Consider the following 22,738-nt stretch of genomic DNA (forward strand, 5'->3'; position numbering starts at 1 on the left):
AATGCAACATTACTGATTCTATGCAATGCATGTCCAATAATCGAGTTACTTACCAGTGACTTAATATGAATATATATAGTTTTCTAAAGGGCTGTTGGATGTCTTTAACTGGTCAGAGGTAGCCAGACCAAAACCAGACTAACCAAACCAAGACTAGCAACAAGCTCTGTGTGGAATCATTTATCAATCCAGTAGTGAGAGAAGACTTCTTAATAGATGTTGCAGAGTATTGTCTGCTATATAGTCTCTGTTCAAAATCTGTTACAATGCTTAATGTGAATTATGCACATCATCCATTTATTTATTGATTAAACACAGTGATGGTAACTATGCTTGACACACTGGGAAGGCATTATCCTGCACTGTACTGAGCCAACCATAGATTTTATTTTATTTTGTATTAGGTTTGTAAAAAATAAGGAATTATGCTGAATATAGTATATACAGTCAAATCTACAAAAAACAATGTCTTGGTAAATTACTAATACTTACTAACTATACTAACTGTATTTATGAATTTTGGGCAAAAAGAAAAGGTTCAGTTGCTATTAACCCCACAGTTTGTCATGTCGGTTGGTTTATATGCCTTTTGTTATCATTGCGTTCAGTAGAGTTGTCAAAATCTTTCACAACGCTGTGCAGTGCATAGTGTTTCTGTGGGACACGTGTAGAATAACCTGCAGTGCATCAACTAGTTAATTGTGTTAACTATTTATATGTAACCTCGGAAAAACTAAAATATCTGCAGGAGCATTCTTGTGCTTGTGTTTGTTTTCCATTTCTGACTGCTTTTTTGTTTCGTTTTTTTTGCATTTCCTTTGCCTCGTTGTTGTTGTTGTTGTACATGAGGGAGGCTGTGCCTTCTTGAGTAATACAATAAATAATGCTACCTTCTGTATGATCTATGATGTATATGTACCACAAGAAGACAGAACTACATAGTCTGACAATTAACTCGAATATCACAATTTTACTACTGTAAGCCTACGGCGAGAGTTTATCACATCAGGAAAATAAGTAGCCTGATTATCAGACTGTAGCTTTCTTGAAGCTGGATCCAGGCTAGAAAATAAGTGTGCAGACCACATGAGTTCAACAGACAATTATTAATGCAGTGGCAAATATATTTGCAGCAATAAAACAGTTTATTTGCATTGGTGTGTGTCTATGCTGGTCCACAATTACTGACTGAAACAGCAATATTTGTCCTCCCATATCAAGGTATATTTATGTTGTCTTGTCTTGAGTTTTCTGTTATGCTTTACAACACCAACTTACGTGTGATGAAGCTCTGCATATAGTATACCCAAATGTGGCTCATGTTTGAGTGATTGAATTCTATAAACATATCATTGAATGCCAAATAAAAAATACTTAAATTATTACCGTCTATGGGCAATATGTGTATCTATTTATCTTAGCTATGGTACTTAAAATAGCTGATCTACAATCACGGTGCGACACAAAATAAATCAGATAACGTGGATCTGCAGACCTATTTAACCACTTTCAACCTTTCAACCCTATTTTGGACATGTCAATATAGGAGAAATTTGTCACAAATTGTCAAAATAGCAAAAATAGCAGATTGACTTTGCAATTTACCCTGAACTTTCTTTTGTGGACGTTTTTCAGCCTCCTTTGTCACAACTGATATAGCAACATAAGTGTTTTCTGAAAACTGTTAGGATGTAGAAGGCGTTTTTAGAATCGGCCTCACAGGTCTTTGTGTTAAGTGGTTACACTGCTTAGATCAAAATTATTTAACTTACAAAACATAGACACAGATCAATCACCCCACCCACATTCACTCCCAGAGGGCCACCACCCAAACCCCACCCGCATTCATTCCCTGAGGGCCACCACCCAAACCCCACCCGCATTCATTCCCTGAGGGCCACCACCCAAACCGTCCAGGTGGAGGCAACAAATGCGTCTTTCACCTTCCCGCTCTAAAGTGAGCTCAATGTTTCTGAGGCTGCAGTCGGTGTAAATAGTTTGTAGCGCTGAGTCATAAGAATAATAACATTACGGTACATTTCTATTTGCCCAACAGGGTGGGTTGCAGATGCCGTCAGCTCTGCCCTGTGACTGAAAGGAGTCCTTTTAACGGCTCTCCACCACACCCTCCCCTCATTCAAACTGACCATTTCCTTTCAAACTGTCCACATAGTGCATACCGGTTCACCTCCCTTCCCCAGGCCTCCTGTCAAAGTCCTTTCTCTCTTCGGCTACCCAATAAATAATATCAAACCTTTTTGTTACAAGGACCCCCACAGTTGCAGACCTGTAAAGGTCCATTTGGAACCTGCTCAAGGAACACTCTGAGGCTCCCTGCATGGACCACACTTTAGGAATTACAGTATTCATCTCAAACCATATTTTGCTATTATAGAGTAAGCCATGTAATTTAGTTATTCAATCACTTAAGCCAATTGACTGGGGTCCCAGCAGGGGTCTATCCTTGCCTCCCTTCATTCCTCAGTCCACATTTTTTCCCCTCTACACGAAAGCTCTTTATAAATTAGCAGTCCATCTGAAGAAGAGGTGGATACCAGGACATGCCATCCACCTTGCCAAGACACACAACGTGATGACACTAACTTAATTGTCTTGCTCTTGTATCATGCAAGTTTACTTGTAGCAAGGCTCAGCTTCCACCCAAATACATAAAGGCCATACTGTGTACAGGCAAAGACAGGTTTGTGCCAGCCAACCAATACAATCTGCGGAAATCTGGGTAAAACCTTGTGCCCATGCCTTCCAGCTTGCCATGCCCTGGTGGACTGTGAATCTACGAAAAAATAAAAATAAATGCTTTCACAAAACCTTTGAAGCACTTGGAAGAACTGGAAGGCTTGAATTCACTTTGGTTTTACAGTCATTGCTGTACAGAAGAAGAATGGGAAAGGGGTTGAATGTAACATTCTGGAAGAGTCTGAATGAGTCGAGGTATGTACTGGGCTGGCAACCAACTCAGACATGTCTGCCTCTCAATCGTCCCCAACTGAAGATTAATTTAGGCAGCATGTAAGAGACATGTGCTAAACGGCTGTTTGGTTCCACAGCCATCCAAATAGTGCTGTCTGTCCGTCCGTGTGTCCACTGTTTATCTGTCTGTCCGTCCGTGTGTCCACTGTTTATCTGTGAGCAGCTGCTCTCCGGCACCGTTGGCCCAATCAACGTGAAACTGTGCACACACACTCTCTGGATGCCAGAGCAGAACTCAGTTTGATATAGCGCCACCAGGATGCCGATTTTTGCAAAACATTTTATTTGACATTACTCCTAGGGCTGAGCTCACACCTTTAATGCAATTCTCATGCTCGTTGGATCAATGCTGTGTAGCATTCGACTGCGCCCCTCCCCCTCATACAACACAATGTTGTGTCAAACCATGTGACCTCCATTGGAAATGCATTGGGCGGCCATGACACAACACAGCATTGATCCAACGAGCACAGAGAATTGCATTAACCGTGTGAGTGCACCCTAAGGCTGAGCTCACACCTTTAATGCAATTCTCGTGCTCGTTGGATCAATGCTGTGTAGTATCATGGCCGCCCAATACATTTCCAATGGCGGTCACATGGTTTGACACAACATAGGGGGAGGGGTCTGTTGTATCGCTTTCAGCTGTGTTTCGACTGCGCCCCTCCCCCTCATACAACACAATGTTGTGTCAAACCATGTGACCTCCATTGGAAATGCATTGGGCGGCCATGACACAACACAGCATTGATCCAACGAGCACAGAGAATTGCATTAACCGTGTGAGTGCACCCTAGGCCTACAGGTTTTGTCCAGACATCACACAAATCGTTGCACAGCATCTCTATGTGATCAAGACGGATCTGTCAGATTTTTCATATTCCATCCTGATTAGCTAAGATTGATTGGTTTTAGTGCCACAAGGAGGCCGATTTTTGCAACACACTTTTTTCCTATTAGGCCTACTCCTTTTTGTCCAAAAATCACACAGATAGGTACACAGTATCTCTATAGACGAACGTGTCACATTTTTCATATTTCAGCCTGATTGGCCAAGAATGACATCTAAAAGGTTTTTAGAAGTTGCCCTGACTTGGCGGACACATTTTCTAGTTGCATGAAAAGGCAGCTGCGCCACAAGAAATGCGAGATCAACACATTCTTACTAAGGACAAACAATGCAGTCAACAGAACAAAATGTCCTGTCTCTTGCAGCTCTCTTGCCATGCACTGAATTATCTACTGACTGCATGTATCAATTTAACCTAATAGTATTAAATGTATAGGCCTATACAGTTTGTGTTACATGGTTTGATTGATTGATTGATTGATTGATTGATTGTCTGATTGATTGAAACATGTTATTCACAGTATGCAGAATTAGTACATTTCAAATGAAAGCACAACTCAATACAAAAACTGTTACTGTGGACGACACCATTATAAAGCATTACACTTGTTTACAACCGGGTCCACCATTTTCAATTCATCAGAACATTTAGAGACATACAAATACTACTAATTACAGACCCTAATTACGGGGGCCAGTTTGGAATTGCAGCCGTCCATAGGTGCCCTTTGAGAGTGGTTTTGACGAGTCAAGGTATAGTCCGGCGCGACAGGCTTCTTTTGTTTAAAGTGGGAAACTTGGTATATAGTCTTTTTTATTGGCCTAAAAGATTGTCTATATACATATATTCATGAATCCACTTGCTGACCGGCTGTTAGTATTGGGCAATTTTCTTTTTCATTAACATCCTATGGCAGGCAAAATTGTTTCCTTATGCTTTAAGTAGCATGTGACATGTCAAACTAGGGGTTTTTCATGATTCTGAATCCATTCCAAGCATTCGTTTTGCACAAAAAACACTCCTTGGGCTAAAAACGGCCATAGACATCATGACAAATGAGATATGGTCAGCACATTTTGGGCAAGTGGCTATGGCTGTTTTTAGCCCAAGGAGTGTACCAATCAAGTACACCCATTTAGCAATACTACAATATCGTATACATCCATTAAACATCCACCCTGTGGTGTGGAATTAAATAGTCAGGACTAAAGACAACTGACAAAGTGTAGCATTACGCGGAAGCAGGGATTGAACCCGGGCCTCCCACTCGCCAGACCAACACGCAACCCACCGTGCCAATAGGGCTGAGCCCGATTGGCAGGGCTGTTGCGGTCTGGGTCTTGGCTGGGGGCTACAAAAGGTCTGGGTCTTGGCTGGGGGCTACAAAAGGTCTGGGTCTTGGCTGGGGGCTACAAAAGGAATGGGTATTGGCTGGGGGCTACAAAAGGACTGGGTCCTGGCTGGGGCTACAAAAGGAATGGGTCTTGGCTGGGGGCTACAAAAGGAATGGGTCTTGGCTGGGGGCTACAAAAGGTCTGGGTCTTGGCTGGGGACTACAAAGGGAATGGGTCTTGGCTGGGGGCTACAAAAGGTCTGGGTCTTGGCTGGGGGCTACAAAAGGAATGGGTCTTGGCTGGGGGCTACAAAAGGTCTGGGTCTTGGCTGGGGGCTACAAAAGGAATGGGTCTTGGCTGGGGGCTACAAAAGGTCTGGGTCTTGGCTGGGGGCTACAAAAGGAATGGGTCTTGGCTGGGGGCTACAAAAGGTCTGGGTCTTGGCTGGGGGCTGTGTGTCATCATCTACAAGGATCACAGGAAGGACACGGAGGACTACAGTTCGCTTCCCAGTAGTAGCCTAATCTGAAAGATGATGAAAAAGAGAAGAAAATCAAACACACACAAGACTGTATGTTTACATTTTGATGACACTGCAACATCCAAGTCGCAATTCCCTCCATACATTGCCCTCTTCTCTTCATGAGAAATAACACTTGATTGTATTTCATGGCAATAAACTCACCCAAACGACATTTGTGCTTATTGTATGAATGTGAATAAACAATCCAAATGTATTTTCGCGCAAGTAAGGCAACATTAGGCGCACGCGCGCGCACACACACACACACACACACACACACACACACACACACACACACACACACACACACACACACACACACACACACACACACACACACACACACACACACACACACACACACACACGTGTGTGGCAGCGGTATGTGGCAGCGGTGGCCGAACGGATTGCGGAGCGGTCTTGATACCGGAAGGTCGCCAGTTCGAATCAGCGGTCCGACACGTTAAAAGTACCACCGCTGAAGTGCCCTTGAACAAGGCATTGAACCACTACGATGAAATGTTCTATGAGCAGGGCCTGGCTGGAAACAAGTTCTTGAGCTTAGCCCAGATCATAGGCCCAGATACCCTGGGTAAATATAGTAATCATTTCATTTCATTTCATTTCACACTAGGACCTGTGCGTGAAAAGGAACAACAAACATTCCAAAATCCATGTTCCTCATCGGACCATTTATTCAGCGGACCGGAGTCGGAGGAGTATTTCCTGTTATGATGTTTTTCGCTGGAGAACGATGGCTTTCCCAGAGTTTACAGTGGAATAAACTGTAGAAAACTATATCCACGACATTAAGCACGCTCCAAGTCAGTACACTGTTCATTTTAAGTATCTATCTTTAATGTCTTTACCTGTAGGCTACTCGTATGACTCACAGGCACTTATTTGCGTTAGTTAGCTAGTGTGCTAACTGTGCCTGGAAACAACAAATGTTCAGTGATACCGCAATAACACATACTATGATGTTTGACGACAACCATCTCGTTGTGTGTTAAGTTAGTTGTTTAAACAGCTCGCCGGTTAGTTATGTAGTATTTCTCTTTCCTCTCATGTCCGACAGTCCGACTCTGTGGGGATGATTGTTGGCCAGAAAGTGTTTTCCCTGCGTTAGATACAGATGGTGGTGACATCAATCACACCCTGGTTCAGCTTTATGAACACTGACTGAACGACGAGAATGGTTTAATCAGCAATATCAGAATGAGTCTCTAAGCAAATGCTGGTCGGTGTACATATTCATTGTCTTAATTAATCATGTGACATGTCAAGCAAGCATCAAGTCAAGGTCTCACCTTTGCCTGTTCTCCCAGTCATTCATCCAATATGATCTCAGCAGCTTCTTTTGGTCCTATTACTACAGGATGATATCCATTCCTCACCATGCCAGACTGTTCTTTTTATTACACTTCACCCCTTTTGCAACCAGATCTTATTTTAATGATGTTTGGGAGACAAGAAACACTTTCCTGGGGTTAATAACCTATAATATGTGTGGGTAATGTGTGTTTTTAGATATTTTAGTATTTCAAAGTGTCCATGTTGCCCTTATCATAAATTATTTTGAGGGGATCCCGACTCCCCAGATTGCTTAACCCTGTAAAATCCGGATTAATTTGTACAGATTTCAACCTTACTACTACTTTTTACTACTAGGACTTATCAGAGGAAATGAAATTTTATGCATATTTATAATAATTATTATCCTCTGTGGGGGGTATTTATACTATTTTTATGCAAATATCATGACCAATGGCATTGCAATGAACATCAATGATGGCGTTTAGGTGAAAAAAGAACATAAATATAATAATAATAATTAATTAATTAAAATATAATAATAATAATTCATTAATTAAAATATATGTTCCTCTCTCTCCATGACAGGGTGGTCATGGCCAGCCTCCCTCCACCTCCCAGCCTGTCTCCTCTCATGTCCCTGCTGTCCAGCCTGCTCCCCGAGGGCTGTGCTGTGGGTCCGTCCCGATGCTGCGAGGGCAGGCTGGGGCTGTGGTGGGTGGGCCGCTCCCTGCGGGCCGGCGTGCTCCTGGGGAAGGAGACGGACCGGGAACGGGTCTGGCCGGACTGCGCTGACCCCGATGGTGGTGGTGGTGACCTCATCATGGCCTCTGAACCAGGGTCCAGACAATGTCCGACACACGACATGGAGACAGAACAGGTGAACAGAATATCACTGACCGCCTCATTGGAAACGCATTTACACAAATACTGTACATGCATCTCTCACATTATTTTCCCACGTTGCGTTTTATCTGGTCAAAACAAGCTTTATTCAACGGCCCAGAACTAAAGAAACCGGCGATCGCGTTTGCAAATTTCATTTTCCGGGTGAATGAAATGATGACCGTCCGCCGCTCCAGACAGACTTTGTTTACAGTACATCACAGACGTGTCTCAGGCGTCTCCCTAGAGGCACGTCCCACTGGGAGAAGACCTCGGGGCAGACCAAGGCGCAGATGGAGGAATCACATCGACTCACTGGCCTTGGAATGCCGCGAGATCCCCCAGGAGGTAGTTACTAATGTTGCTCTGGATAGGGAAGTCTGGAGCTCTCTGGTGGAGCTGTTGCCCCCGCGACCTGACTACGGATAAGCGGTTGAAGATGGATGGATGGATGTATCATGAAGAGGACCCAACACTAATGAGACAGAAATAACCACAAAAGAAAACCAACTATGTTTTCACACAAATACACATAACATACTGTAATATAATTTAAAGCACCTGAGACTGCTGGAAGAACAATATGCAGCCGTGGTTGTTATTATTACCGTTGTTGTTGTTGTTGTTGTTGTTATGGAACTGAAAAGGCAACGGTGTAAAATAAAGTGTTGTGCTGTAGGTAGTGATGGGGATGGAGCCGGACATAGAAGCTCTACTGAACAAACCCATTTGGATCAGGTGAGTACACACACACACACACACACAAATACACACAAATACACACACATACGCAAGAGGTGAAGTAAACTATTAGTGCACAGCAAAATCCCCAGTATTGTAATTTAGAAATAATTCTCTCTCTCTCTCTCTCTCTCTCTGTGTGTGTGTGTGTGTGTGTGTGTGTGTGTGTGTGTGTGTGTGTGTGTGTGTGTGTGTGTGTGTGTGTGTGTGTGTGTGTGTGTGTGTGTGTGTGTGTGTGTGTGTGTGTGTGTGTGTGTGTGTGTGTGTGTGTGTGTGTGTGTGTGTGTGTGTGTGTGTGTGTGTGTGTGTGTGTGTGTGTCTAGCTTTGCCTGCCATGTGCACAGCGCAGGGCAGCAGAATGTGGCAGTGCAGTGTGTGTGTGGAGGAGAGGTGTGTGAGGCGGGCTGCGTGGATGTGTGTCTTCACGTGTCTCAAGACATCCACTCAGGAACCGAGTTGCTGTTGTACGGAGACCGCGGAGGGGACGGTCCAACTGCCAAAGCCCAACCAGTCCACACTGGGACTGGACAAGACCAAGGTGCACCATGATGAGTTACTGACGTTGTGGATATAGTCGCAATTAAGTTATTAGAAGAGTTAGAGCGAGCTGCCTAGCTCATTTAGACCTGAGGTTGATTCTACAAAATGTCTTCTAAATCATGACAGTTTTCTGAAAAACCCATGTTTCTATATTATGAGTGGTTCTCAAACTATTTCATGTCAAGGACCCCAGAATTATATGTAATTGGCCGCCGACCCCCATCTGAAAATATGTTGTTCCAGGGACCCTCCCCAGAAGCAAAGATTTTAGTTAAAAACTCGCTCTGAAAGAATATATTCAAAGATGTGCGACACATTTTCACGATTTAAAAAAAATAGCAGATCTACAAGCTTGTAGCACAGCACTCGGTGCCGTGCTATGAGTATAACAAAAAGGGGCTTTTATCCAGAATAGGCTAGAAGAGTCAGAAATCATGAAAATGTGTACAAATCTTTGAATATATATTCATTCACAGTAAATGCTTTTAATTCATATCTTTGCTTCTGGGGGGGGGGGGGGTCCCTGGAACAACACATTTTCAGATGGGGGTCGGCGGCCAATTACTAGTTATTGCTAGTTAATGGGTTGACGTGTGATTGCCTGTCGCCTCGCTCCAGGTTGCGAGACGATGACAAACCCTTCAGAACACAGCGTGGTTTTCACCGACACGCTCGCAGACCGGGACAACGAGGAGGAGGAGGAGCAAACGCAAAGGAGGAGCAGCCGCCGGCAGGAAACGGAGAAGAACGGCGACTCCAGGAAACGCATCATCAAGAGGAGGAGTCAACTGTCCACGTGCAGGACGAGGAGGCGGGGCTCAGGAACAACGACAATAGAGCCGCCGCATCAGCACGGCCCACAGGGCCACGCCGCGACCGAAACGCACGAGACGACACCCGACACCTCAACCGCCACGCTGCTCTGTGACGGAGTCGACAGCTCAGACGCACGCTCACAGACGCCAGGAGCACAGGCGGCGCACGCAGTGACCCACCCACAGAGCGCCATCGCCCCGGCAGACAGACGGACAGACTGCACCCCGGCAGACAGACAGACAGACTGCGCCCCGGCAGACAGACAGACCGACTGCGCCCCAGCAGACAGACAGACAGACTGCGCCCCAGCAGACAGACAGACAGACTGCGCCCCAGCAGACAGACAGACAGACTGCGCCCCAGCAGACAGGCAGACAGACTGCGCCCCGGCAGACAGACAGACAGACTGCGCCCCAGCAGACAGACAGACAGACTGCGCCCCAGCAGACAGACAGACAGACTGCGCTGCGGCAGACAGACAGACAGACTGCGCCCCAGCAGACAGACAGACAGACTGCGCCCCAGCAGACAGACAGACAAACTGCGCTGCGACAGACAGACAGACCGTCGCTCCAAAGTGTAGAGAGACTGACCACCAGGCCTCCTCCCCCACCGCCCCTCCTCCTCCTCCCCCTCCCCCTCCCGTCAGACACAGCTCCCGTCTGGCGTTGAAACCCCGTCGACGTCACCTGCTGATTGGCCAACTCGCCCCCCAAGCGAAGCAACGGCGCGCCTCCTCGCCGCCGCCGACACACAGACAGACAAACGGACAGCGCGCCAGCAGCAGCAGCCGCGCGCCAGAGGCCGCTGTTGTGGTGCCCGGTACCGGGGACGACGGCGTTTCTGCGGAAACATGCGATCGTGCCGATACGAGGGGCCGTGTGGCCGGGGAAGGCGTCGTCGCCAGGCGATCGGAGGAATCGGAACCCGAGGCGGTCGCCAGGGAGCGACGGTACCAGTGCTCCGACTGTGGCAAAAGCTTCTACCAGTTGTGTCACTTAAAGAAACACCGGTTCACCCACACGGACCGGAAACCCTACAGCTGTGAGCACTGCGGGAAGAACTACAGCTCTGCTGAGAACTACAAAGCCCACCAGGTACGGTAAACCGCTTGGCTTGTTGTTTGTTTGATTCTTTGATTGAATGATGATAGGCTGTGTCGGAAATTCCGTACCAACACAATTATACTATTCATCAGTATTCCCAAATTAGTATGTGACATTTTTTTGCATGTCCAGAAGCTCAGTAGCTATTCATTAGTACATGAAATGCACTCTAAATACTGGAAATAATACAGTATGCAGCAGTGGACAGTACACACTACACTGCTATGAACGTCCCACAATGCAATGCAGATTATGCAGTAGCTGGGACGACAACACAACAGTGTTGATTTTGTCGACTAAAACTAAGACGAAAAATGTTCGTCGACTACCTTTTTCCACTTAAACTGACGGAAACTAAATGAAAACTATGCTATGATGACACTATGACTAAAATATACTGACAATTTCGTCAACAGATAAAAACTAGACTAAAATGTTAGGAAGGGACTAGTGGACAAGAGATCCAGTATAAGTCATTTATGACTCATTTTACACTTGTATTGTATTGGTTGCAGGCTGAAAATAGCAGATCTACAAGCTCACAATGCGATGCGTTGTGAGCTTGTAGATCGGCTATTTTCAGCAAGTGTAAAAACAACACGATGGCATCAAAGCCCGCCAAAATACATTTTAGTCGACTAGATCAACTGTAGATTTAGTCGACTAAAATCTTATATTTAGTCGACTAAAACTAGACTTAACAGTAAAACAAAAAAAAATGTGACTGAAACTAAATGAAAACTATTGAAGAGACTATGACTAAAACTAAAATCTAAATTTCCTGCCAAAAACAACACTGATGGGGAGAGCGACCAGACCTCTGTTGCAATGACAATTACACTTCTATTAATCACATGTAGAATGCAGTTATTTGGTGAAACCGATGGCTTGTCCAGTAAACAATGTTATACACACACACACACACACACACACACACACACACACACACACACACACACACAGTGATGAAATGGGAACATACAGTACCTCTGATTTGTCACCAGATGGGGCACTTTCATAACATAAAGTGCATTATCGGCTATATGTACTGTAAGTACTCAAATGTATGCTGTACACAGTGTACAGTACTTAGTACAATAATAATACAAAATAATTAGGGTGACCAGACGTCCCCTTTGCCCTACATTTCCAAGACTTTTCAGGCGTCCTGAGACCCTGTCCCACATTGTGTCAAATGCCCTAATAGTTAGTTCCCTAATAGTTGGCTTTCTGTTGTAAAGCTCTCTCATTTAAATTGTCTCTTTTCTTCATTGTCTCTTTTCTTCATTGTCTCTTTTCCTTCATTGTCTCTTTTCCATGTTCTTTAAGCCTGTTAAAATAACATGAGAAATGTCCCTCCCACACTTGACATGATGATGTTTGAGAACGACTGACAGAAACATAGGGTTTTCAGAAAACTTTATAAGGCATTTGTAGAATGGTCCTCAGGTCTAAATGGATTAAGAGCATGGCATGTTTACGTTTCTAACCTCGCCCCGTCAGTCTTGTCTCTCAAATGAACAGTTTGGATCCGGTCACCCATATACTGTAACAGTGTTGTTTTTGGCAGCAGATTTTAGTTTTAGTCATTAGTCTCTTGAATAGTTTTCACTTAGTTTAGTCACATTTTAGTCACCTGGAATGTTTTAGTGTTAGTCTAGTTTTAGTCGACTAAGTATCATACGATTTTAGTCGACTACATCTATAGTTGATTTAGTCTACTAAAACGTATTCTGGCGGGCCTTGATGTTTTTACACTTGCTGAAAATAGCCGATTTACAAGCCCACAACGCGTCACAGCACGTAGATCTGCTATTTTCAGCATGCAACAAATTGTAAAATGACTTATACTGGATCTCTTGTCCACTAGTCCCTTCCTAACATTTTAGTCTAGTTTTTATTTGTTGACGAAATTGTCAGTATATTTAGTCTTAGTTTTAGTCATCATAGCTCAGTTTTTTATTTAGTTTCCATTTCGTTTTCGTCAGTGAAAAAAGGTAGTCGACGAACATTTTTCGTCTTAGTTTTTGTCGACGAAAACAATAATAATACTGAATGTCCCCAGCTGAGCCACCGAGGCGAGCGTCCGTTCTCCTGCCCCTGGGCCTCATGCCAGAAGAGCTACGGGCTGAAGAGGGACCTCAAGGAGCACATGGTGCTGCACACTGGAGAGAAGCCCTACGTGTGTGAGCTGTGTGGTAAGGCCTTCGCACGGCGGCCCTCCCTGCGCATCCACCGCCTCAACCACTGCAAGAAGGAAGCACACCAGCAACTCCCCAAGGTAAGGCCTACCCTATCCTGTCGGGCAAAAACCTCTGATCTCCATATTTTAAAAAATAAATCGTAAATCCTGCTAAAGCCCCGCTTTATCACATTATTACAGCGTCGCTCTGAAGTAACAGATCAGCAAGCTCTAAACGTGGTGCGACGCGCGAACGTTTTGGACGTGTCAGTGTTGATTTCGTCGACTAAAACTAAGACAATTTTTTTTCGCCGACTACCTTTTTCCACTGATGAAAACTAAGCTATGATGACTAAAACTAACAATTTCGTCAACAAATAAAAACTAGACTAAAAGGGTAGGAAGGGACTATAGTGGACAAGAGATCCAGTAAGTCTAGTGTGTTCCAAGCTGCTAGCTAACTCAGATTCTCTCTATAGATGCAGTGTCCAGTGTGTTCCAAGCTGCTGGCTAACTCAGATTCTCTCTATAGATGCAGTGTCCAGTGTGTTCCAAGCTGCTGGCTAACTCAGGCTCTCTCCTTCTATAGATGCAGTGTCCAGTGTGTTCCAAGCTGCTGGCTAACTCAGGCTCTCTCCTTCTATAGATGCAGTGTCTAGTGTGTTCCAAGCTGCTAGCTAACTCAGACTCTCTCCTTCTATAGATGCAGTGTCTAGTGTGTTCCAAGCTGCTGGCTAACTCAGACTCTCTCTATAGATGCAGTGTCTAGTGTGTTCCAAGCTGCTGGCTAACTCAGACTCTCTCTATAGATGCAGTGTCTAGTGTGTTCCAAGCTGCTGGCTAACTCAGACTCTCTCTCTCTATAGATGCAGTGTCTAGTGTGTTCCAAGCTGCTGGCTAACTCAGACTCTCTCTCTCTATAGATGCAGTGTCCAGTGTGTTCCAAGCTGCTGGCTAACTCAGACTCTCTCTCTATAGATGCAGTGTCCAGTGTGTTCCAAGCTGCTGGCTAACACAGACTCTCTCTCTCTATAGATGCAGTGTCTAGTGTGTTCCAAGCTGCTGGCTAACACAGACTCTCTCCTTCTATAGATGCAGTGTCTAGTGTGTTCCAAGCTGCTGGCTAACTCAGACTCTCTCCTTCTATAGATGTAGTGTCCAGTGTGTTCCAAGCTGCTGGCTAACTCAGACTCTCTCTATAAATGCAGTGTCCAGTGTGTTCCAAGCTGCTGGCTAACTCAGACTCTCTCCTTCTATAGATGCAGTGTCCAGTGTGTTCCAAGCTGCTGGCTAACTCAGACTCTCTCTATAGATGCAGTGTCTAGTGTGTTCCAAGCTGCTGGCTAACTCAGACTCTCTCTATAGATGCAGTGTCTAGTGTGTTCCAAGCTGCTGGCTAACTCAGACTCTCTCTATAGATGCAGTGTCTAGTGTGTTCCAAGCTGCTGGCTAACTCAGACTCTCTCTCTCTATAGATGCAGTGTCCAGTGTGTTCCAAGCTGCTGGCTAACTCAGGCTCTCTCCTTCTATAGATGCAGTGTCTAGTGTGTTCCAAGCTGCTGGCTAACTCAGGCTCTCTCCTTCTATAGATGCAGTGTCTAGTGTGTTCCAAGCTGCTGGCTAACTCAGACTCTCTCTATAGATGCAGTGTCTAGTGTGTTCCAAGCTGCTGGCTAACACAGACTCTCTCCTTCTATAGATGCAGTGTCTAGTGTGTTCCAAGCTGCTGGCTAACTCAGACTCTCTCTATAGATGCAGTGTCTAGTGTGTTCCAAGCTGCTGGCTAACACAGACTCTCTCCTTCTATAGATGCAGTGTCTAGTGTGTTCCAAGCTGCTGGCTAACTCAGACTCTCTCCTTCTATAGATGCAGTGTCTAGTGTGTTCCAAGCTGCTGGCTAACTCAGACTCTCTCTATAGATGCAGTGTCTAGTGTGTTCCAAGCTGCTGGCTAACTCAGACTCTCTCCTTCTATAGATGCAGTGTCCAGTGTGTTCCAAGCTGCTGGCTAACTCAGACTCTCTCTATAGATGCAGTGTCTAGTGTGTTCCAAGCTGCTGGCTAACTCAGGCTCTCTGCGGAACCACATGAAGCTCCATACGGGAGAGAAACCCCACGTCTGTCCACACTGTGACAAAGCCTTCAGGCAGAGAGGTATACCAGCAGTATTATCAGTATGACCGATCCTTAAAGGTGTTAACATTCAATATCAATGAAATATCTCTCAGAATGACACAATGTTGAATACGCCGTGGCTTTCATTGTGACACAGAGTTTCTGCCAACATATGTCGTTGCTGTCGGGACAGACACCAATTATCTCCATATTTGTATCTGTTTTTTTTAAATATTGTGATTTTCTCCCATAGAATGAGAGGAGAAACAAACAAAAAACAGATGAGCATATTTTAACTCTGTTTTTTCGTAAAACCAACGTCCTACTTGCTACAGCGTCAAACAAAAGCATCACAGTAGCAGATCAGCAAGTTCGATGTTTGTCAGGTGAAACCTGACATATAGTCGTAATGATTGGCTGCCCCCAACGCTGCCTAAGCCAATGGGAGTCTGACCCCATACTCTGAAACGCTGCTAGCCAATCACGTAGTATAGCGACCTAGTCATGATTGGATGCCTGATAACAGCGGCTAATGTTATGAGCTAACTGGAACAGAAAAAGAAACAGAGACAGTGTTTGTTTCACCTGACAAATATGACCGTCATCATTTCTTGTTTTCTTTTTTTTTTGCTTGTAGTTATAAAACTTTCACTACTTTTGGAAATATTTGGGAGCATCTCTAGTATGTATGTCTGTAGCCTGTCTTTTAAACACTCAACTAAATGTCTGTCTTGTGTATTATCCGTCAGGCAACCTGCAGGGCCACCTTAGAATCCACAGCGGGGAGAAACCCTACCCTTGCACCCACTGCGACCAGAGTTTCTCCCAGAAGCCCGAGCTCCACAGACACCTGCTCTCCCACACGGGGGAGGTGTTCCTCTGCAGCTACTGTGGGAAGGCACTGAGGGACCCGCACACCCTGAGGGCCCACGAGAGACTGCACAGCGACGACAGGCCACACCGCTGCAGCGTCTGTGGGAAGGGTGAGCAAGTCAAGGATGCCCAAATAGACGCCTTAACAGACGACGTCACACTGATAAGCAACAGCATGCGCGCGCATAACGGCAGCAGAAGAACACCACCTCTCATAAGATGCAATGGAAAAGTTCTAACTGCACTCACGTGTAAAAAATGCCACATCAAACTTTCAGATGCTGTTTTTATCCCAGTGTGGAGGAAGAATGATTAGGATTTTTATTGTGATCTCTCACCCTTGAAATATATAATCCTTGGTTTCTGTTGTGTTTGAACAATAATAGCAATTCAAAACAGTTGTCCTCAAAACCACACCTCCAGTCGCTGTCATAAGAACGGGAGGTGCGCTCATGAACACGGCAGCAGAGCCTATTTGTGCACGGCTGCACGCACACCTGCAGCCCATAAGTATAATTTATGCTTCGTCCCGCGATGGTGTCGCGCACGCAGACCTCTACGCTCACAACAGTCGCATCCGCGACGCGATGTGAGCTTGTATATCAGCTGTTCTCTGCGCGCAATACTGTTGCGCTTTGAAGTATAAATGTCTCCTAGGGTGCACCTCACTAGTCAACACACAAGAGGAGGTTGAATTAACTGAAACCAGCGCTCCCCAAAACAACAGGGTTGGAGATCTTTTGGGAATTGATTACATGAAACAGTCACCCGTGCGCCCAGTCCCAATGTTTGTAAACAAATAATTGGTCTATTGATATGGATTTGGGAGGTGGAAGATACATGCTGGATAGTCTGATGCGAGGTTATTCCGTGGTGGGAAATAAATTAATAATACGATATAAGTACGATATACGAGGCAAAGAAAAAGAAGAGGCAAACTAATATTGTTTATGCTGTTTATTTGTATACATGTGTAAACTTGAAACATTATTGTACTGTAAAAAGGTCTCTTTTCCCTTGATCTTTTTTAGTATAATAGTATTAGTTTACTATAATTAGATTAATACACGATAATCAACACTAACACTTTAATTTAGAACACAGCCAAATCAAATCATACAAATACGTGTTCAATCAATTATTCAATCAAAGCAAACGGCACAAACAAAAATAGTTAAAATATTAGTTTGCCTCTTCTACAAAAAAGTTACTGTCGCATGTTGCCATTCTCTTGTACTTGTATTATTTCCCACCACGAAGTACCCTTGCATCTTGGAGGACAGGCAAGACGGGCAGTCGGTAGGCCAATCAGAGGCAGGCGGGGCGTTACCATGTCTATGCTCGGACGTAGAATAGATATACGCCTCCGTGACGCACAAATGGGTCCGGAGTCCCAACCCACTGTTTGGGAAACGGTGGGTTGTGTGTCACCCCCCCCCCCCCCCCCCCCCCCCATGCAGGCTACATCCTGGCCACCAAGCCTGTGTCTTTCCCCCCTCAGAGTGTAGAGTAGGCGAGTAGCGACATGCTTTGATCTCGCCACAAAGCGGGTGCCTATGGGCTGTAGTTCCAAATAGGGCATTAACGAGTTGAGATTTTTCCAAGTCGACTTGTCAGACAGCAAAGTCGAAGTTGAGTGGATGCAGCGTTTTATGATGGGACGGGGGACGGGGACTTTAACAGGGGGCGGGTGGAGGTGCGCACGCTCAAATACAGAGCATGTCAAACAAAGCACTGCGCACACAGTGGCCTCTACAATATGGCACAGTGTATGTATCATCTATATGGCAAAGCGCTGATTATCAAAACATAAAAATGTAATAGTAAATACTAAACAGTGCAGTCACACACTGGTACACAGACCAGAAAAGAGGAGAGGGGGCATAATTGGCACAGCGGCCCGTGAACACAATACAAAATATAACATTAGTGGCAGTACAGCAGCCCGACCTTCAGAACACAACAGAAGACATAGGTCTATATTAACATTACAGCAGCAAGCAGCAGTTTGGCACAGAATACATTCTGCTATTACCTTCCACGTTCACGACGTGAACCTTCTCCTCCTCCTCCTCAACAACTCGATAATGTTCTCATGTTAGTTTGTTACCGTACTTATTTTCTGAGCCATGCAAATAAACAACAACCCGCACTGACCGGAGACAGATTAAGAGAGATTAATGCGTCCCGTGCGTAAAGCTAAACCAGAAACAGGACAGTCATTGCGTCAGCACGGATGTAGCCTCGGAAACCCAGACGTTTTATTTCCAGCATGGAGGCGGGGGGGATATAGTTGGGGATAAAGTTTGTGCGCTTCTATCTGTTACTTCTCTGACACCGCGCAGTTTAACTTCAGCCAGTCAATAGTGGGACACCGCTGAGAGCCACACACAGCTGCAGTTAGGTTCTTAATTAAGGGCGCGTTCTGAATGCAATGCAAACTAATAGGCAAGTGTGCTCCGGTGCGGTATGCAAAGGGAAAGAATGACTTCTGTCCGTGACAATAATCAATCCTACAGTTTGAATTATGTACACACGCACACATAGAGCAAAACATATGATATGGGGAAAACAATTGAAAATTTTAATTTTTTAATTCCCCCCCCCCTCCATGCAGGCTACATCCTGGCCACCAAGCTGCGGAGACACATGAAGTCGTCTCACCTGGTGGAGAAGCCACACAGCTGCCACTGCGGGGCCTCCTACACGCTGAGGCAGAGCCTGCTCAGACACCAGGCTCAGCACGGAGGAGGAGGAGGAGGGGCCAAGGAGGAGGAGGAGGAGCAGGAAGAGCAGGGGGAGGAGAGAGGAGGAAGCGAGGTCCTGGAGGCCTTGGCGGCTCTGGAGAACAGCCACTCGAGGCCGCTGAGAGGCAGACCTAGAAGGAAACCACCGCCGCCGCCACTGGCGGCAGTTGTGAAGGAGGAAGGAGAAGAGAGAGCGGGAGATGAGGAGGAAACGGGAGTGGGTAAGACCTGTGGCACAGTTATTGTAGAGCAGTGTTGTTGATTTCATCGACTAATACTGTGACAAAGAATATTCGTCGACTACCTTTTTTCACTGATGAAAACTAAATGAAAGCAAAATGACTAAAACTAAGACTAAATGTGCTGACAATTTCTTCAACAAATAAAAACTAGACTAAAATGTTAGGAAGGGACTAGTGGACAAGAGATCCAGGATAAGTAAAAGACAAGCCAATTTACACTTGTTTGCATGCTGAATAGCAGATCTACAAGCTTACAACGCGTCGCAACGTGTCACAGCGCGGCTATTTTCAGGAAGTGTAAAATCAGCCATTACGACGGCATCAAGGCCCGCCAAAATACATTTTAGTCGACTAAATCAACTGTAGATTTAGTCAACTAAAACTAGACTAACACTAAGACTAAAATGTGACTAAAACTACAATCAAAATTTGCTGCCAAAATCAACATTGTTGTTCACTGTTTCCCAAACAGTGGGTCGGGACCACATGTGGGTCGCGGACACATTATTATGGGTCCCTTTATTTTTGGTTCAATTACTACTATTTTGTTTTTAATTATTACTGGTATTTATTTCAAAACATTTTCAAAAAGTCACCTCCCCCCCTGCAAAAATGCAACATTCTTTTATTAATTTAAAACAAATTCATTGATTTTGTTTTGCTAATTTCATGAAGAAATCAAATAAGAAAATCTAAGACATTTCATAAATTAGAAAACAAAACAAATGTTTGACATTATATCTCTCTTTCGGGTCACATACTAAAAGGTTGGGGGACCACTGAAATAGTCAACCTAATTGCACTTCGATCTTTGAGATAATTTATTTTTTATTTTTTGCATAATCGTCATAATCATTTCCATGTAGAAAAAGTTTCGTATACTTTCGTATACACAACATTTAAAAAAATATTTGGAAATAGCCGATCCACAAACTAAAGTATTAAAATGTCATAATGGTGTGACAGCTCGAGGAGGAGGAGAGAGGCTCGGGATCACGGCTGAGAAGAAGAGGTCACGTGGAAGGAGAGTGCAGGAGCAGAGGATGGCCAAGAGGAGGCTTCACACGCAGCGGGCCAGCGAGAGCAGGTTCGGAGGAGGAGGAGGAGCGCTCATGGCAGAGCACACTGTGGTCTACGTCCAGACTGTGGTCGGCGATCATCACACACCGAGCTCCTCCTCCGCCGCCCCTCTGGTCATGGCCTCCTCGGGGAGCCCTCTTCAGGTGGGGGGGGAGGAGATGGTGGAGGTGGTCATGTCCGAGGACGGAGAGCAGTGCATTGTGGTCCGTGGCGGCGGCGGCCAGCAGCAGCAGCAGCAAGTCGGGGAGGTGGTGATCCTACACGGAGACGGTGAACTCTGCTCTGTGGCCGAGACTGTGGAGATAGAGACCGGATAAAAAAAATCTGATCAGTCTGAAGTTAGTGGTACTGTACTGTACTGTACTGTACTGTACTGTACTGTACAAGCCCTCCTCCCTGGCCTGTCTGGGTCTGCGTGTTAGGCTGTGCAACAGTGACACTTGGTGGTGAACAAACGCTATTTTCGTGCTCAGACACAGGGACACAGGGACACACACACAGCTGTCTATGTCTATGTTGCACCACTCAAAAATGACAACTTTTACCCAGTGGTTTCCCAGAGGAGTGGAAGTTGTTTCAACCGATCCAAAGCAAGAGATGAAAAATGTTCATTGCATCTGAAGTGAAAGAATGCCTGAACTAGAATGCTATTACTGATACTGAAAGTTATTACTGTGTTCGTGTCATGGTGATGATGACTTGATGTGTTTTTTTTCTTTTTTAGATTCTACTTTTTGTTTTTAGAGCAACAGAGAGGCAGGACAGTCAGGAGAGAGGCTGATGACATGCAGCAAAGAGCCTTAATTGTGTCGCATTCTAACATGGGCCAACTACAGGAAGGAGTTTAGCCTTATACTGGATCTGATTTATACCTATTATAAATACTGATATCGTTGCTGTTGGGCAGAAACCTCCATATTTTAACATTTTGTGTTTTTTCTTTTTTTTAACACCCTAATTGATCATCATCATTTTTCGACCGCGGTCGAGATCATGGATTTCACAATGATCATACTACAGCGTCACACAACAGTTAGTCTCGCGTAGCCAGACAACTATTCTCCGAATGCTATATAGAGTCTGGAACTACGCCTCCCGAAATCTGAGTAAGGAAGCTGCTATTTTCGTTCACGAAAATATATTTTAAAATATCTTTATGTCCTTTTCTGCTAAGCAACAAGCTATACATGCTTAAATGTGTTCTATTTATATTAGGATAAATTTGCGCGACTGTAAAGACGAAACGGAAGTGGGGAGGCTCCACTTCTGCTTGATATTTTACTCATGATAGCTTTTCCATTGCTCCAGACTGTATGATGAAAGCATTTGGAAGTCTGGCAACGCGAGACTACACAAAAGTGCCAAAAGTAGCAGATCTGCAAGCTCATTTCCACCCGACATATGAAAATAGTCGATCAATCGACTTTGTGTAGATCAGCTATTTTCGATTGCAAACAAATAACTCAGGCTTTATTTATTTGGGACGCGCTCTCACCAAGTGACCCCCCTGTTGATGGGATGTTTTACTTTATTTTAATGGTTTGTTGCTTCTTCAAAGGTATGAAGCACCGAAGTCTGATGTCACTTTCAGTAGAGGGCGCCTATACACAGGTTCATGTATTTTTTTATTTGCAGTGAAATCTCCATAGGGCGATTTTAGGTCGCTTCATATAAGAACTGTGTTTGAAAAATAAACCGACCACCCCGGCCTTTCTGTCAGGGGAGTGGCTGTGCGTCGTTAATGATGTCCATTCATATTTGATACAGCCAGTTTCTGGAGAAAATGGAATTAATGTGGCCGCAAAAGCCTTGAAACTACATATGAAGGCAATGTCGCTGCTAATATACGTCATGCCCAGCTGTCAACACATTGCGTTCCTGAGCTTCCTCGTTGACGTAAGCTCAGCTGGTGGTGACTCGACTCGTACTAAACACGAAACATTAAATATCAATAAAATAAAAATAAACTTAACTTAATGTAATTAACATTCGGTTTCTGTTGTGCGACGGGCAGATGCAGCCACCCTGCCTACCCAGAAATGTAGTCTCTGGGTTGTTTGAATTGTTTCTAACGCTTATTTTGTTACTCTTTGGGTATATTTGTACAGTTCCACCTTCAGTCGATGCTTCATATCCATATGAGTGAAAAGGCCGGGGTGATCGGTTTATTTTTCAAACACAGTTCTTATATGAGGCGATCTAAAATCCCCCTATGGAGATTACAATGCAAATAAAAAGTACACGAACCTGGGGACTGACGCCCTCTACTGACAGTGACGCCAGGACTTCGGTGCTCTACTATAGTATTCAATAAGGATTTGGTCGAGTGAGATAATGTAGCTGATAATAACCTACTAATAATGATATGGCAAGAAAAATAAATGTTGCTGGTCTGGTCA

At 44.8% G+C, this 22,738-nt stretch overlaps 1 protein-coding gene across 3 annotated transcripts; it reads left to right on the top strand.

Moving 5' to 3' along the window:
* Positions 1 to 6,234: 6,234 nt before the first annotated feature.
* Positions 6,235 to 22,738, top strand: LOC306920072 (uncharacterized protein). Of its 3 annotated transcripts, none has more exons than XM_079496690.1 (10): positions 6,235 to 6,291; positions 7,602 to 7,893; positions 8,578 to 8,636; positions 8,963 to 9,177; positions 9,798 to 11,092; positions 13,167 to 13,382; positions 15,313 to 15,436; positions 16,147 to 16,380; positions 18,888 to 19,238; positions 20,226 to 22,738. In XM_079496690.1, the coding sequence occupies exons 2-10, from the start codon at positions 7,609 to 7,611 to the stop codon at positions 20,654 to 20,656; spliced, it is 3,210 nt and encodes a 1,069-aa protein (XP_079352816.1). In that variant the 5' UTR covers positions 6,235 to 6,291; positions 7,602 to 7,608; the 3' UTR covers positions 20,657 to 22,738. The 3 variants fall into 3 exon arrangements, with proteins under 3 accessions (XP_079352816.1, XP_079352815.1, XP_079352817.1); XM_079496689.1 differs by lacking the exon at positions 6,235 to 6,291 and adding an exon at positions 6,388 to 6,523; XM_079496691.1 differs by lacking the exon at positions 6,235 to 6,291 and adding an exon at positions 6,388 to 6,523 and having other exon boundaries at positions 18,888 to 19,247; positions 20,238 to 20,339.

The sequence above is a fragment of the Electrona antarctica genome (assembly GCF_951216825.1).
Source record: "Electrona antarctica genome assembly, chromosome: 3".
Classification (NCBI taxonomy): domain Eukaryota; kingdom Metazoa; phylum Chordata; class Actinopteri; order Myctophiformes; family Myctophidae; genus Electrona; species Electrona antarctica.